The sequence below is a fragment of the Typha angustifolia genome, chromosome 11 (genome assembly GCF_048772165.1).
Source record: "Typha angustifolia cultivar Huaian chromosome 11, ASM4877216v1, whole genome shotgun sequence".
NCBI lineage: Eukaryota > Viridiplantae > Streptophyta > Magnoliopsida > Poales > Typhaceae > Typha > Typha angustifolia.
In genome coordinates, this window is record NC_133249.1 from 8,318,088 (window position 1) to 8,334,522 (window position 16,435).

General features: G+C 36.3%; 1 protein-coding gene across 2 annotated transcripts in view; it reads left to right on the forward strand.

The window, feature by feature from the left end:
• LOC140769926 (uncharacterized) overlaps positions 1-16,435 on the forward strand; it is a 54,700-nt gene that overhangs the window by 22,075 nt on the left and 16,190 nt on the right. For both annotated transcript variants that reach the window (XM_073110831.1, XM_073110830.1), the window contains 3 exons: positions 9,154-9,282; positions 9,413-9,457; positions 11,545-11,624. In XM_073110831.1, coding sequence (XP_072966932.1) covers positions 9,154-9,282; positions 9,413-9,457; positions 11,545-11,624 — 254 coding nt within the window. The remainder of the gene's footprint in view (positions 1-9,153; positions 9,283-9,412; positions 9,458-11,544; positions 11,625-16,435) is intronic.

A 16,435-nucleotide genomic window follows, 5' to 3' on the forward strand; every position in this document is an offset into this window, starting at 1 on the left:
GAAATTCTTATTCTCTCCGCCACTAACCCATTCTTATCAAAATCTCTTGCACTCTCTCTCGTATTAATTCTCTCCCACTAACTCTCCTTCCCTTTCACTAATTCTGTCTTATTAACTCTCCCACTAAATCTCTCTCTTACTCTACCACTCCCTCTCCCTTACCGACTCCCCTCTCTCTCATTAACACTCTCTCTCTTTCTCCCTCGCTGATTCTCTTCTCTCAATCTCTCCCTCTCCGATTCTCTCTCCTCTCTCTTTCTCCCACTAACTCTCTTGTTCTCTCCCTCTCTGATTCTTCTCTAGTAATGCTTCTTCGACGAGGCATTTTCTCTTTTTCTCTCACTCACGAGCTTTTTTATCTGTCTCACTCTCCTATTTCTCTTTTTTTTCTTACTCCTTTTCTCTCTCCCGATTTCGGTCAGTTTCAGCCGATACGGACCTGAAACGAATCGGATATCAGTCGATCCGACCAATATTAGGCCGAAACCGGTCATTGGAACCATAAAAATAAGGTAATATATGTATAAATGTATTAAATGATATGTGTGGAACCATATTGTATAAACTTTTATGCACAAATAACATTTGAGCATCATTATGTTCTTGTGAAACACATAAAACTACAACCTACAAATGATAATTAACAAAAAGGTTATAAACCATGTTCGGGATTGGCCACTTGACAAAACTATGGTTCCAAGTTTTGGCTAATCCTGAGTGGGACTAGTTTCAGCCTGCTATTGGCCGATCTAGCTGATACTCGATCTGTTTTAGGTCGGGATCGGCTGTATCGGTTGAATTGACCGAAATCGGGAGAGAGAAAGAAAGAGAGAGAGAGGGAGGGGAGTAAGAAGAAAGAGAGAGAGGAGAGAGAGATAAAGAGAGCTCATCGGAGCTTGTTGATGAAGCATCACCAGAGAAGAACTGTAAAGGGAAAGACTGAGAGAGAGGAGGGAATGGCAGAGGGAGAGACCGAGAGAGAAGGGAGTCGGTGAGGAAGAGGGAGAGTTTGTAGGAGAAAGAGAGAGGAGAGAGAGACAGTAAGGAAGAGATTGAGAGAAGGGAGTTGGTGAGGGAGAAGGAGAGCGAGAGAGTTAATTTGAGTGACAAGGGAGTTGGTGAGAGAGTGAGAGAGAGAGATAGTGAGAGAGTTAATAAGAGAGAGTTAGTAGGAGAGAAAATTAATAAAAAAAGAGACTGCAAGAGAGTGGGAGAGAGTTCGATAAGAGAGAGTTAGTAAGTGAGTATTTATTTGTATAAGAGGAAGAGAGTGAGTGGTAGAAAGAGAAAGATAGAGATTGAGAAAATAATATTTATTTTTTAATTTTTTTAGATTTTATATATGAAAAATTTATGTTTATATCTTATTATTATTATTTTTTAAATTTTTAGAAATTTTCTAGATTTTATAAATTATTTTAAAGTATAAATCAATATGATCGATAAGTATCGTTGTTTTGAATGATCGATCCAGATCCCTATTCCAATACTTTGAACCTTGGAAAATTGCGCGTTTCGACCTACAGTTTTGTATTTTAGTATTAAACTATCTTTTAATTGCGTAAAAATTCTAAAGATTATATTATAATATATAAAAGTCTAAAATCTAGAAATTACTAATAGATAAATATAAATTACTTCCATATAAAATAAAAAAAATACTACTCTTGCTTTTCATCTATCTCCATCTCCCCCACTCTCTCTTCTCTCTTTTTGACATAAAAAATTCATCTCCTACTTCCCATCTACCGTGTCTCCCTTAATCTCTCATTTCTTTCTCTCTTTTTGACATAAAAAATTCATCTCCTACTTCCCATCTACCGTGTCTCCCTTAATCTCTCATTTCTTTCTCCCAGACACTCTTCCATTCCCTCCCTCTCTCCTCTCTCTCACTCTCACTCTCTCATAGTGGCTCTCCTCTCCCTCACCCTCGCGGTCTCCTTTACACTCGCGCTCTCCTTCACACTCTCTCTTTCTCTTACACACACCTCTCTCTCCCTCTCTTTCTTGGCTACTATAGCAGCAGCAAAAATAGCTCTGCTACAGCAGCGAGGAGAGATGGAGAGAGAAAGGGAGATGGAAGGGGAGGAGGGGAGGTGAGAGGGAAAAAGAGGCAAAGAGATAAAAGAAAGAAAGGAAAAAATAACCAAAGAAGAGAAAAAGAGAAACACCTCACGTCACTGGAGGCCTCTTGTCAAAAAATTACTTGTCGCTCATCGTTGCTCGTCGTTGTCATATTGAGAGGTAACAAAGCATCGAGAGAGAGTGAGAGTCGGGAGGGTTTTAAGCGTGTGAGAGGTGAGAGAAACTTATTAATTGGGTTTTGGATTTGGGTCAAATTTGACCCATTTATACCTTAATACTATGTATGTTTTGGCCTATTTTGGCCTAAACGGCCAAAACTCATTGGTTTCAGGCTGATAATTAATAGGACCAATTATTGACGCCACTGGATTTGTCCAATAGGCACTATATGAAAGATATTTTCAAAATAGCAATATCTTTTATAGGGTTTTATGTTTAGTAGGATTTCACATGTCTAGAACATGCAGTGAAAGGGATGAAAAGGAATAAGGATGACAAAAAACCTAGATCCTTCTCCTTCACGACTAAAGTAAAACATCTCATGTGCTCTCTTTATGAGTTCCCACAAACTCCGAAGAGAGTTCTCTAAAAATTCACCGAATGGCTGAGCCACGTAACTCTACATTCATGGGGAATTTTCTAGCTTGAAATGTAGCTTCACCCATACAAAGAACATGTCATGCTTCTCTACCTAATATGTGGAATTTTTCACATGATGACCTTTATGTTCCCTCGTGAACATAAAGTTAGCGGAAACATGTTGGAGTGATATGATCTAAGACTAGACCACCTCGTGAATATTAGGTTATGACTTATAGCCACTTATCTAATTAGTTATTTAATTCAATATCTAATTTAATGTCAGCTTGTTTTTGTCGATTTGGTTAAATGTTGGACTTGATGGCCTTGGTTAATTATGTGGTTTGAGTTAACCAGTTAGCCTCTAATATATAATATGGAATGCAACCTAGATTAAGAATGAATTGAGATTTGATAATTTTCCTAATCTCCTGTTACGACCCGAAATCGGAATCATGATCGGCTATGCACCTCAATATGCTTGAGATACGCGAAACCTTACTAATACTTCCTAAATGTACAATGACAAAAATAAATAAAAGAAGAGAATCTGCTTATTTGATTTAAACTAATTACAATGAAAATAAAATAATGTCATTATTATTGTCTCTAAACGAAATTAAATTAACAATTAATCGAAAACATAAGACTAAAAGAACAGAAAGGTAAACAGGTAGGTCCTAAGTAGAGGTAGGGTCCCAATGTATCTTGCTTAGTCGCCACACTGATCATCATACCTGAAATAATAGAAGAGAGAAAAAGAAATCCATGAGCTAACAACTATAACTCAGTGAGTAAAATTTACTATAAAACTAATTAATTCTAAAATTTTATAGTGTTAAATAAAACCTAAGTTCAACAATAATAATTTCTAATAAGTATGCTCTTAAAATAACTACAATATTAATTTATAGCCTTGCTAAGTTTCAAGATATTAATATCTCTCTACAAAATAATGATGTCATTTGTCTCAGTGGATCTATACCCTGTGGATCCACATCAACTAGAAGTCATTTCGAGATGATAGTTGGATTTTTTCCTCATAGCTGATCCGGTTAGAGTTATCTAGAGGTATCACTATGTAATAAACACACCCTGTCTATTTCACTAACAGTTGAAAGAGGTTAGAGTCATCTTAAAAAATTTTTGATCTATCATGGGATTGTTCTCTAACTTCACTAGAGTCACCTAAGAAGGTCACTCTAGTGATTTGAAATAGGACTTTCCTCTGGATTTCCAGTTAGACTTGAGTCATCATGGAAAGCCGCAAGCGATCTATACTAGGACTGATTTCTAAGTCATACCAATATTAGTTTTATTTTTCCCTAATAAAATTGTAATTTGCATAAGGTATGGCGATGCACTAAGTATAATAATTAAATGTACACAGAAAATGTAATAATTAAATTTGCACATAAAGAAAAATAAATAAATAAATTTGCACACAACAAATTACATGGTCTAATAAAGGTACGAAATATAATATAAATAAATATATAAGTGAACCCACTCACCTGAGTCTAGGTAAAATAATTGAAATCTATAATCTCTAGTTCATGTGTCAAAAATAACCACCTTTAATAATAAACGACAATTAAATTTTAAATTAACTAATATCATTAGTTCTAAGATTTAAAACTTTAAAAAAAGTTTAAATGGGTTAAATTAAACCTATTGGATTGGACTGGGCTACTGCTTGCCCGTAGTCCACACCAATTTGATTGAGCTAGGCCAAGGCCCATCTAAAACAGTGGACTGGGTTGTATTGCCACCCGAGCCCAACCAAATCCCTCCCCACACTCGACGCGAAGGAGAGAAGATAGAAAAAGAGAGAGACAGAGAGAGTCCGTCGGTAACCCCTATCGACGACGGTCCGTTGGCCGCACCCTAAGCTGCCTGACACCCTCGTGACTCAGTAGACTATGAGAGGTGGAAAAGCCGTAGATGACGGTCGACAGCTCGACTCCATGGCCGGTGGCCATGGAATCGTCTTCTACCACACATCGAGCAGCGAAGACTCTAGGGAAGCGTGCCTGCAACACGAGGCCGACAACGCAAGGCTATGGCACACAAGCGGCAACGACCCGAAGCCGCCGGCCGGCTCAATTAGCATGATGGTCCCCTATTACTCTGACGATGCTCCGATGGTTCGAACCCACATTGTGACTTCGACGGCAAGAAAGAAGACGAAGGAGAAGAAGGAGAAGACAAAGGAAAAGGAGTCTAGGGTAAAGAAGAGAGAGAATTTAGGGTTTAATTTATAGAGAAAAATCTAAATCTAAATTAGATTTAGATTTGGCGAAATACTTGCAGCTGCCTCGTTGTGTACTGAAGAGGGAGAGGGGAGGGGGTCACACATGCAGCGAAATACTTGCGGTTGCCTCCCTTGTCGAACCTCCCTTCTTCCCTAGGACCAACCACCTTGTCCCCCTTCTCTCCTTATCAAGTACAACCAATACCTTGAGTTGTCCACATTTTGGTCACCATCTCCATCATCTCCACTAAGCCGCAAGCCACAAATCAAGCCGTATGCCACCACCGCCACTTCCATCACATTCCCTAGCCTCACTGCCCTCTTCCACTACCCTCTCTCATCCTAAACCTTCTTCCCTACCCTCATCCATGAACCTTATCTCCACCACATCCTTACCACTATTAGAAACCTGGAACTCTACCTTTAGCCCTCTAACCCGAAATCATCTCCACCTACCTCTAACAACACCATCAAAATATAGCTGTTTTTAGATCTAGATACGGTCCGAATATAAGAAGGGTGTGAATAAAAAAAGAAGTAAATCGGGAAGTTGTAGTATGAACACATATGGTTTTGTAGTTTTTTTGACTTTGGACGAATATTTGGCGAATATTCACCACTGATTGTGCAGATTGCATTCTTGCAACCCCATGCAAACTACCTTTTGAGAACGGATTCATAACAAGTGGTATGATACGATCCAACTATGAGAGTTGAGTTAGCTAGGTTGAGTCGAGCCTAGTCTAATTGGTTGATTTTTGCCTATTGTCTTTAAATTTTAATTAAAGCAGATAGTTTGCATATGTAACCTAGTAGAGTGATTTGGATCCGAACCACTATGTCTTCACTTCTATAAATAGGAGTAGCCGTTATTTAAATGGGAGCAGGGAATGAACCTTGGTTTAGTAAAATGAAGAAATTGTTATAAACTGATTAGAGTCTGCAACAAGGGTTTTCTCTGATACCATTGTTACTAACTAGATATAGGCCGAACTATTCATAGAAAAAATCTAATATTTTTTCTAAAGGTGGCCTCACAAATCATGGATCTAACGTCTTTAGAATAAAGTGATTGAGATCGGGGTAAAATGTTATGAATGAAATAGTGGAAAAGGGTTGAAATTAGGCAGAACAATTAATTCGACGTTGCAGCGGTTGTCAGAGGGTGGTGAATAGCCGTGAAGTGGTGGAGGTCGGTCGTATGAGTGGGTGACTCGTGGAGGTGATTGTGGTTATGATTTAGAGGTAGAATTAGATTTCGAAGTTAGATTTACTTCTAGGAAAATAAATGACTACGATTAAGTTACTTCTATACCTAGATTATTTTACTCTTACTCCTAAGATAAATTTAAGGATAAAATAATTTTTCGATGCTTAGATGTTTAAACAAAGGAGACCAACCTCTCCTATATATAGAGGTCGGATACAGCCCTACTAAGACAAGCCCTAAAGGCTTACATGACTCAAACTAGGATTTGCCTTAAAGGCTTATATGATTTAATTAGACTTACTGTAAATGTTTACATAATTTAACTACACTTACATTAAGGGTTTATATGACTTAATTAGATTTGCCTTAAGAGCTTACATAAGAGATAAATATGAATTAATTGACAGATAAATAGACTTGATCTATCAAATCCAATGTCCTCTATTGGTGTGATCCAACCTGATCCGGTTTGCATCAATCTAGCACGCTTCCTATCACCTTGCTCTTAAGGTGTCCATGATGATTTCCAAACCTTCTATTGCTCTCAAACTACATGTCATTGATCTCCATATGAGTATCGTTTGCCACATGGAAGTGGGCCTCATGGTGGGTTCTACTCTAAGGCCCACTTGTTCGAATCATAATTTGCCCTAGCTGCAGGCAGCTTAGGCCAAATCCTAGTCACAAACATATAGTTTAGCCCATGGCTCGGGTGTGGAGGACCTAAGGAAGAGGTAGGCAGTAGTGGTTTGGGCTGGAAGCTCATGAAATAGTGTTGGCGAAAAACTAGGGTTTGGGCATCATATTCCATTGCGGATGGGAGAACAACGTCTAGGCAGGAGCTCCATTGTGGTCGGAGGAGCTGTCTTGGCCATGGTTTGGTGGTGGCACCGAGGAAGCTTCTATAGGGATGGAGATGAGATCTTATTCCTTTATTGTAGTGATCTTCAGATTTGCTTTGTCTTGCATATTCACCATCTGTCGAGAAATGATGGCTCTGATACCAAATTGCATGAATTGATTAGAGTCGATTCGCAACAAGGGTATACCATTGTTATGAACGTATGGTCTGATACCACTATACGAACCAGATTGGGGTCGATCCATTTGTAGGAAATTTTGAAATTTTTATTGGATGTTGCCTTGCGTGTTATGGATTTAATGGTTTTGGAATGAAACGATTTTGAGGGAGAGGGGTAAAAAGTTATGAATGAAATAGTGGAGAAGAGTTGAAGTTGGGCAGAATAGGTAATTCAATGTTGTGGCGGTCGTTGGAGGGTGTTGGTCGGCTGTGAAGTGGTGGAGGTTGACCGTATGAGTGGGTGACTCGTGGAGGTAATGGTGGCTAGGGTTTGAAGATAGAATTAGAATTCTAAGTTATATCTACTTCTAAGAAAATAAACGACTACATTTAATTTACTTACTCCTAGAGTATTTTATTTTTACTCTTAAAATAAACTTAAGGCTAAAGTAATCTTTCGATACTCGAATTCCATGTATGCTCGGATGATTAAACAGAGACTGACCTCTCCTATATATAGATGCCAGTTATAATGCGTCCTATTAGGACTAGTCCTAAAGGCTTACACGACTCAAACTAGGATTTGTCTTAAAGGTTTACATAACTTAATTGAACTTATCTTAAAGGTTTACATGATTTAATTAAACCTGCCTTAAAGACTTATATAACTTAACTAGACTTATTTTAAAAAACTTACATAAAAAATAAACATGAATTAATTAAAATATAAGTAGATTTGATCCATCGAGTTCAATATCTTTATTGATATGATCCCGAACTGATCCGGTTCGTATCATCCTAGTTAGGTTTAATTACCTCCCTAACATTACCTAACTTAGTTGACATCTTTTCTTCTGTCAGCATCTTCCCATGTGTCACTAATTCACTATCAGCATAAGATCCATGGAACCTGACCGTAATACCACTTGTGCACAGCTGGATTTTACATGTTGGGACCATATAGTACCATACTGTAAAAGAGATAAAAACAATAAGGGAAATACAAGATTTATATGGAAAACATCTAATTGGTAGATTTATCTCCTTCAAACTTAAGAGTAAACATCTCATGTACTCTCTTTCAAAGTCCTCATGAAAATTGAAACAACATAGCTCACCAGAAACTCTTAAGCCCAAATAGTTAGGCCAGCTAAATTGTGCATCACCTCATCCCATGTGCACATAAATCCTCCACATTGCAAATGCACTGCTTTTCCCTAGACGACCACGAGTCATGCTCTCTCCACTTCTGGAAGTCTTTACCTGAACTGCAAGCCTCCGGGTCCATCTTCTTCATGGGCAACAATGCAAGGGATTTTCTTGCCCAAGCCTCTATGCTTTGGTCCTCCGTTCCATCTCTCCAACAGTCCCTTGGAGGATCTTGAAACTTTTAATGAAGTACTATCTATATCTTACTGTGTAAATTGCTTGATGCAGTCGTCATAAACAGAATGACCATAATACCTTAACAATCCTTTCTTCCAGGAATTCATATAAGATGTCTTAAAGGTTGAAGTGCAGGGCTATATGTAGAATGCAATAAAAATCTCAAACTGTTGATATGATCATAAGTTCCTCAGTTTGTTTACTTCATTCTGATTATTAAAAGATAAATCAAGGAAACATGGATTCCTTGTTCCCTGATCCTCAAGCATTGAGCCCTTCAGTTTCATATACTATACTCAAGGGATATGAGATTTTTTAGTTTTTTTACCTTAAACAGTAAGTATTCTTCTACTTTTCATAAGAGTTTGAATGTCTAGTAATGTTGTCGGACAATCAGTTAGATATGGACAACAAACCACTTAGAGGGAATACAAATTTTGCAACTTACAATTTCCATAAATGTAATCATCTCTCGTTCAATCTGTAGTTTTTCTGAATTTTCTTTACGATATTGTAAATGAAGATATATAATGAGATTCACTTTCATGGCTCTTCCATTTGACCTTTGAGTTGTTTTTATTGGTGTGGGTAGTTTACTTGCCTTTTGTTCTTTGTCAGGAGCCAGCTTTTCAAGAACTGATACTTCTTTATACTGATGAAGCAAGTCAGAGTAAAGCTAGAGAGAAAATAGATATGTTGCCATTGCAGTTAAAGATATATGAGCGGATACCTATTCCTGATCTTCCCGTAATTAAATGAGACCCTGGATTAAACAGTTATAAGAACAGTTTAGATTTGTGGTATACTTGTTTACTGTCGCCTTCAGATCTGTTACTTGGAAAAATTTTATAACAGTAAAAAATCTTTTCATGTGCAGGTTGTTTTTCCTCACAAGAAGTTGTCCTTTCGGATCCTTGATACAGTAATTTTCTTTTAGAGTACTCTTGATTTTATTGACTTTATTTATTGAAATTTTCTCTTTTTCCATAGTGTTGTTTAATTTGTTGATCTATTGATATCAGACTTATAGAGGGGAAAAATATAATTCCTTAAGTTGGTGTTAAAGCATATGAATCAAAGAAAGGATTTCCTCATAAAACAACTAATAGTACTAGAACCTACAAAAATGAGTATGTGGCAACTACATTAACCTTTGTAGCATCGAGTAGATATAATTACTACATAATTACACTTATTTAATATTTTAGTTTCAGTTAACGGTTAAGCCAGATTCAGTAACATTAAGATTTCTGTTCTTTAAACTGTAAAATTGTATGAATTTGAGAACATGTATTGATATAGCTAATAAATGGAGTCTGTTTCCTTTAGACAATCACTTGAGTTTGTGTAATAGGTCCAAATTAATTCAGAAAAGTAGTTTGGCATATGAAACTTTCTCCAGACTAGGTCCCTAGGATATTTACAACAATAGGGTTACAAATCATTGTGTTTTTGTGATGTGAACAATGAAGATGTAAGGAATGTTTGAATCATAATACTAGTTAGTATGCAAGGGGAAAGATAATTGACATTATTCACCTATGGATGTTGTCCTCGCCTCTTATGCAACATTCACATTATTATGATGAGTCAGCAGTTTAATCGCAGAGTTTGGCCAATAACTCAAAACATTCCATCTTCTCTTAATCTTATGGTAACTTTTAAGTTTTAACTAATCTTTGTATGCAAAAATGTTTACCATCTTCCTGAGGTTTGAACTCCTTTATAACAGTTAACGGTAGTTAGGTAGTTAGTTGGTGGTTGGAAACTAGAAATGAATGAGGTAAAAGAAGATGCCTTAAATGAAGTTTTCCTAGTAGCAGATGCTTGCTCTCTCTTCAGTGATACTTCATCAATTTCCTTCTAGGGACAACTTATCTTGCATACCTTCTGCATGACCAAAATTTGAATTCCATCATACATTGTTTCTTGTCTTTTGATGAGCTGACCTTGCTCATCATTCCTTGACAACAATTACCTAACTGTTTTACCATCTTACCATCTAGCTCTATTTAGTGACTCGGTTTTTATTACTCATGTTGCTGTCTGTTTGGCTTTTGATATCAGCACCTTATGAGGCTTAGTTGATCCATACAAGCATTCACAACACAAAATTGCCCTTCTTCCAATCTTCTTAATCTTCAGATTGACTATCCTAGTTGACTGTGTACTGCACTCATTAATCAAATTATTATCTTTAATTATGATACCACTTTATTGGAAATTCTGTGGTATATACAATTCTTACCCTTGTGGATCTTATTAGGCAACACTGTCCAAATCATTGAGACTAAAAGATAGCTTGTTGTTTTATCCTTGTTGAATTTATCACTTTTGGTTAATCAGTTTAGTGATTGGATCATATCCTTGAGCACTAGTTAACATTGGAGCTTTAATCTTGTCTGGTTACATAGGTGCTGCTGTGGAAGGAGCAAAGTACTCGTCACTTGTATAATATCATGAGGTTTCTGAAACATTATAGTGAGAAGAGTTTGCCTCTCTTAATAAATTTTGCAGTATGCTTAGTGAGAAGAGTTTGACTTTTCAAAATGACTTTGTAATATGAGACGGGACAAGAAAAACTTCTCTAGAGGATTTGTGGGCGAGGTAACCCATGAGGAATGATAAAACAAAAGCCAGAGAAAATACCAAAGTCATTCTTCTAGCCTATGCTCTATATAAGCCATGAATGTTAGAGAAAGGAACACCTAGGACATTTAGTACCTCAGAATTCAGAAGAATCAACAATTCTTTCTAATGTTATGTTTTTTTTTACTTTGTGTTGTATGTTTAAATGCACTGCTATAATATTTCATCCAACAAAGTAATAGCTGTGGTTGTTCTCTCTTCACAGAATGCTAATAGATGGTTATTGATCATTTTGATAGGACCAAGTGATATTTTTTTATACTTTATGTTGAATTTGTTCTGTAAATGGCCAAAGGATAGTAGTATATCTAGACACAATCATCTGACAGTCTTGTACTTTGTCAATAATACTTGTCGCAGGTGCGGTTGGATGCTGCTACCATCATAGGGTTGTCTGCTTATTTGGTTAATTACAAATTTCTGAGCATAGCCTCCTCTCCGTAAGTATCAGTATGGTTTTAGTTTTGACTTTCAACTTCCATTTAGCATTTGTAAATTAGTATAGTTTGACGTTTTGGTATGGACTGTCACTGTTTTCGGTCAGAAGTTTCTCGAACAATGAAATTATCATATCTAGGTGCCTTTTGATTTCATTTTTACTCTGTTCTTTTAACTTTGCAAAGCATTTATTACAGATGTTTCTAATGAATACCAATGAGAAGAATTTTAGATTTTTTCCACCTATACTCCAATTTGACACGATTAGTAAGCTGCTTAGTTTGATAATTTCAATATATTCATTTCTTTTGCCAAATAATAATGTAGTAAATGGAAGCGCACCCCAACGTGCATGACTATCAGTCATACAGTGCTGATGTGCTACCATGAGATTCATAATTCAACTTTTCATAGTAAGTTAAAAGACAATGTTATTATAATCTTGTGAATTTTAAGTTGAAAGAAGTACATGTATACATGATTTTATGAAGTATAAAAGTCCATGTGCTATGTGGAAAATAAAGTTCAGTTGAAATAGGAGGGAGTGAGGGTTGGATGGCATGAGTTAGTTGCCAACTTGTCATTTTGACCAATTTTAGGGAAAAATAACTAAATCAATCTATGTGGTTTTTGACCTTATAAATCAGGTTCTAAGGTTTCATTTCTATGAAAGGGATCCATGTGATTTGCAACTTTATTAAGTGGTCCCTATGGTTTTATATATGGATTGCCATGCCAACCCTAGGACGTCACACCATTGAGACACCTTTAATACATCTCTAGTACATCTTTATAGTATCTAGAGATATCTTTTATTTGAATATATGTGTTAAAGCCTAAATTAATCTTTTATCTATTGATTAATTTTGTAAATGACCTATTTTATTAAGGATATAGTAATAAACTAGTAGAAATATATTTACACATAATATAATTGAACACATTTGTTAATTAGCAATAATTTAATAATTAAAATGAATACCTGGTCCTATGTAGAATAATAGGAAGGATCAAAGACTTCATTTGTCGGTACAAGAATAACACAAAAATGTTGAATATTGTCGATAATCTTTAAAAATCATCTATTAGTATTATTATTTATTGTAATGTTTCACATAATCTTCATACAAACATAAATTTTATAATTCTGGTATGACATGATATTAAGAAGAAAACTTAAATTTTTCTTTAATTTCCTCTTTCTCCTTTTTTCTCTTCTCTTTCACTTTCTCTCACCTTTCTATCACTTTCATCCCAAATTTGGTAAAGTGTGGGCTGCCAAAGTGACAAATAATGAGACAAAAAACTAACCATTAATGGGTTATTGGAGCATCATCACTAACACTTATTCCTTTAATGAGCTATTGGGTTATTGGAGGTTTTATTGGCTTATTGGAGTCTCCAACACATCATGTGACCCATCATCAGTCAGCAAACTTGTTGTGCTGGCTCGGCATGGTGGTCAGCACGCCTCAGTGTAGAGCTGTGCTAAGTGTGTGCCACCATCAGCACAGGGCATGCCGACTAGCATGGTAATTCTCCTTCACATCTATAAAAGAAATCCTTATGGCTTGACATTGCATAAAGTCCATGTTTTCCAGCTTTAAAAAATTATTCCCTTCAACTTCAAGCTATAAGGAGGAATCACTTTGTAAATATAAAACACAAGGTGTAATTCTTAAAATGAAGCAAAAGTACAATGATATCTTTTATAAGAAAGAAACCATAAAAACCGATTCTATAAAGATGAAAACTACATGATTGGCCATGCCTAGTCTTGATCTATGCTCGGCTGGAATCAGCATATTGAGCCGAAATTGAGTAGTTTAAGACCCATTTCAATTGAAACGAGGCAAAACATACTAGTATTAATGGGTCAAATCCAACTCAGGTTCAAAACCCAATTAATATATAATAACTTTCTCGCTTCTCTCTCATGCTCATCTCTTTCTTTCTCTTGATGCATCCATCCCTCAATCTGATGACGGCGAGCAATAAGTAATTTCCAAGAGATAGGCCTCTAGTGATGGGTTCTCCGGCAAAGGTGTTTTTTTCTCTCTTCTTTGGCAAGGGCTTTTTTTCACCTCTTCCTCTCTCTCCCTACCCTCCTCGCCTCCCATCTCTCTCCATTTATCCTTGTTGTTGTAGCAGCCCTACCTTTACTACGATATATAGAGAGAGAGATAGGCATGGGTGATTTTTCTTATTTTTCATGTCATTTTTAGAATTTTCCTACATTTTATAACAATTTTTTTAAAATTTTATATAATAAAATAACTTGATACCGAGACAATTGATACGGTTGGTATGACCAATATGGCTGATATGTGTCCTTTCTCCAAGTGAGCGATTTAGATCCCAAAATTGCTACTTAAAGTCTTGTTCTTCGAGAATGGAAATGATGCGATTGGTAACTTCATCTCATCCTTGTCGAGGAAATGAGGAGCCTCTTAGCTAAAGAAGAGACTAGATGTCATCGCTGAGATAAGACTGGAACAAATGTACCTAAGAAGTGTGCCTCTTGGCTCTTGCTATTGCTACCAAAGCCATTTGCTGAAATTCCATGGAGCATTCTTGAAGGTCGTCAAAAGAAAGTGGAAAAGAGAGGGCTCTCTGAGGAAGTTTATCAGATGGCTTTGGTTGTGATGATGAGAAGCGCTCTCTTGAAGCGTTGTCATGTAAAACGTGGTGGAGAGAAGATGGTAGAGAAAGCAAGAAGATAGAAGAGGAATTGGATTTTACCCTTAAAAATGGTTTCACACTAATTTCATTGAAAAGAGCTATCAAAATTCTTCATAACCTCAAAAGAAAGCACAACCAATTTATATATAGACCTTTATAATAAGAATAAGCAAAAGATACCCTAAATAAAAGAAAAATATAAAAACACTCATAGATGTCACATAAAAATAAAATGGCATAAATCAAATCCCTTAAGTGGGGTGGGGTGGGGGGATCATCATATGTATGTGTCTTCTACGTTGGTACACATGCCATTGTGTCCTATCAGTGATGTCTACATCATTCTCCTTAGGTGGGAGAGAACTCCACTCCGTCGAATATGCCCCCTGTTGCTCTCATACTACTCTTGGATATTAGGATGGTGTCTCTTTAAATCATTTTGATCAAGCCACATATCATTAGATGTAGTTTGTCTTTTCCAACGTATCAGATACTGTTAGGTTCTACCTTCTTTGGTTGAGATAATATCATCATCGAAAATTTTATCAATTTCGTCTGTTATGTTAGGTGGAATGTTAGCAAGTGGAGATAAGGAATGTCTCTCATAAAATAGGCTCATCGATAGGCTTACTAGCTATTGGATTATGTAGAGTAAAATTTGGACCTTTATAAGCTATAGATCCTCAATATTAAAAGTAGAATTGATACTAAAATCATTTAGTAAATCTAAATCATAAGCATTATCATTAATTTTCTTGAGAATCTAAAAAGGTTTGGCATTCCATGCATGCAACTTTTTGACGTTTCTAGGAGGCAACCGTTTCGAATGTATCTGGACCATCACATAGTCTCCAACATTAAATTCCTTGAATCTCCTTTTTAGATTAGCTCATTTTATAATTGACATTATTTTGAGTTATTCAGTTATTGATTTCTTTATGCAAATCATAAATATATTATGCAAATGCAAATGCAGATTCGGACAACCTATGACAATAGACCATCAGAATGAGATCTATAGGTTGTTTAGGCTTATAAACATACACTACCTCAGTTGGACTTAAGACCTATCAACCTACTAACAAAATTATTAAAAAGAATTCAGCAGTTGACAGTTTTTTATTCTACTCTCTTAGATTCTCGCCGACAAGACTCCTATTGACTACTTAAATTTGCTCGTTAGTTTGAGAGTGGAAAGCAGTTGAATGCTGAAACTTGGTTCTCATCTTATGCCATATGGTTTTTCAAAAGTAGCTGGTGAACTTCACATCCCTATCTAACATAACAGTTTTTGGAAGCCCGTACAACCTAATGATTTTATCAAAATAGATTTTCACAAATCGAAAGGTGTCAAAAGTATTTTGATCGGATCAGGATAGGCCATAGCCGATCTTGATCCATGGTAGTGATTGGTTTCGGCTAGGTGTCGATCGGATTGGTCGATACCCGATCCATATTGGGTCGGGATCAGCCACATCAGCTGATCCCATCCGACATGGGTTCTCTTTCTCTTCTCTCACTCCATCTCTCTCTAATATTTTTCATTTCTTCTCTCACCGGTGCCGCATCTCTCTCATTTCTCTCTACTCTCTCCTTCTAGCGTCTCCCTCTTCTTCTTCCTCTCTTTTATTCAATCTCTTTCTCTGTTAGTCTCTTTCTCCTTCAATCTCTGTTACTATAGTATAAAATCTGTTACAGTAATAGGGAGAGATAGACAGACGAGAGAGAGTGGAGAGTGAGAGAGAGGAAGAGATTGAGAGCGAGTAACAGAGAGAGAGAGAGGAAGAGATTGAGAGGGAAAGAAAAGGAAAAGAGAAGAAATGAAAAGTAAATTAGAGAAAAAAATTTACCTTATGACAGTAAGATAGAGAAAGAGAGATTGAGAGAGAGAGAGAAGAAATAAAAAAATAAAATTTGCCTTGTGGCAATAAAAGAGGGATAAGGTAGTGAGAAGAAAGGAAAGAAAATTAAAAAATAATAAATTTGCCTTTGTAGTAATAGAGAACGAGGAAAAGAGAGAAGGGGAAAGAGAAGGAAGAACCAACTTAGTATTCATCAAAGTTTTGAATAAGTTAATGTAAGTTTTAGTTTTTAGACTTTTTATGTAAATAATTATTATTTTTTTATTATT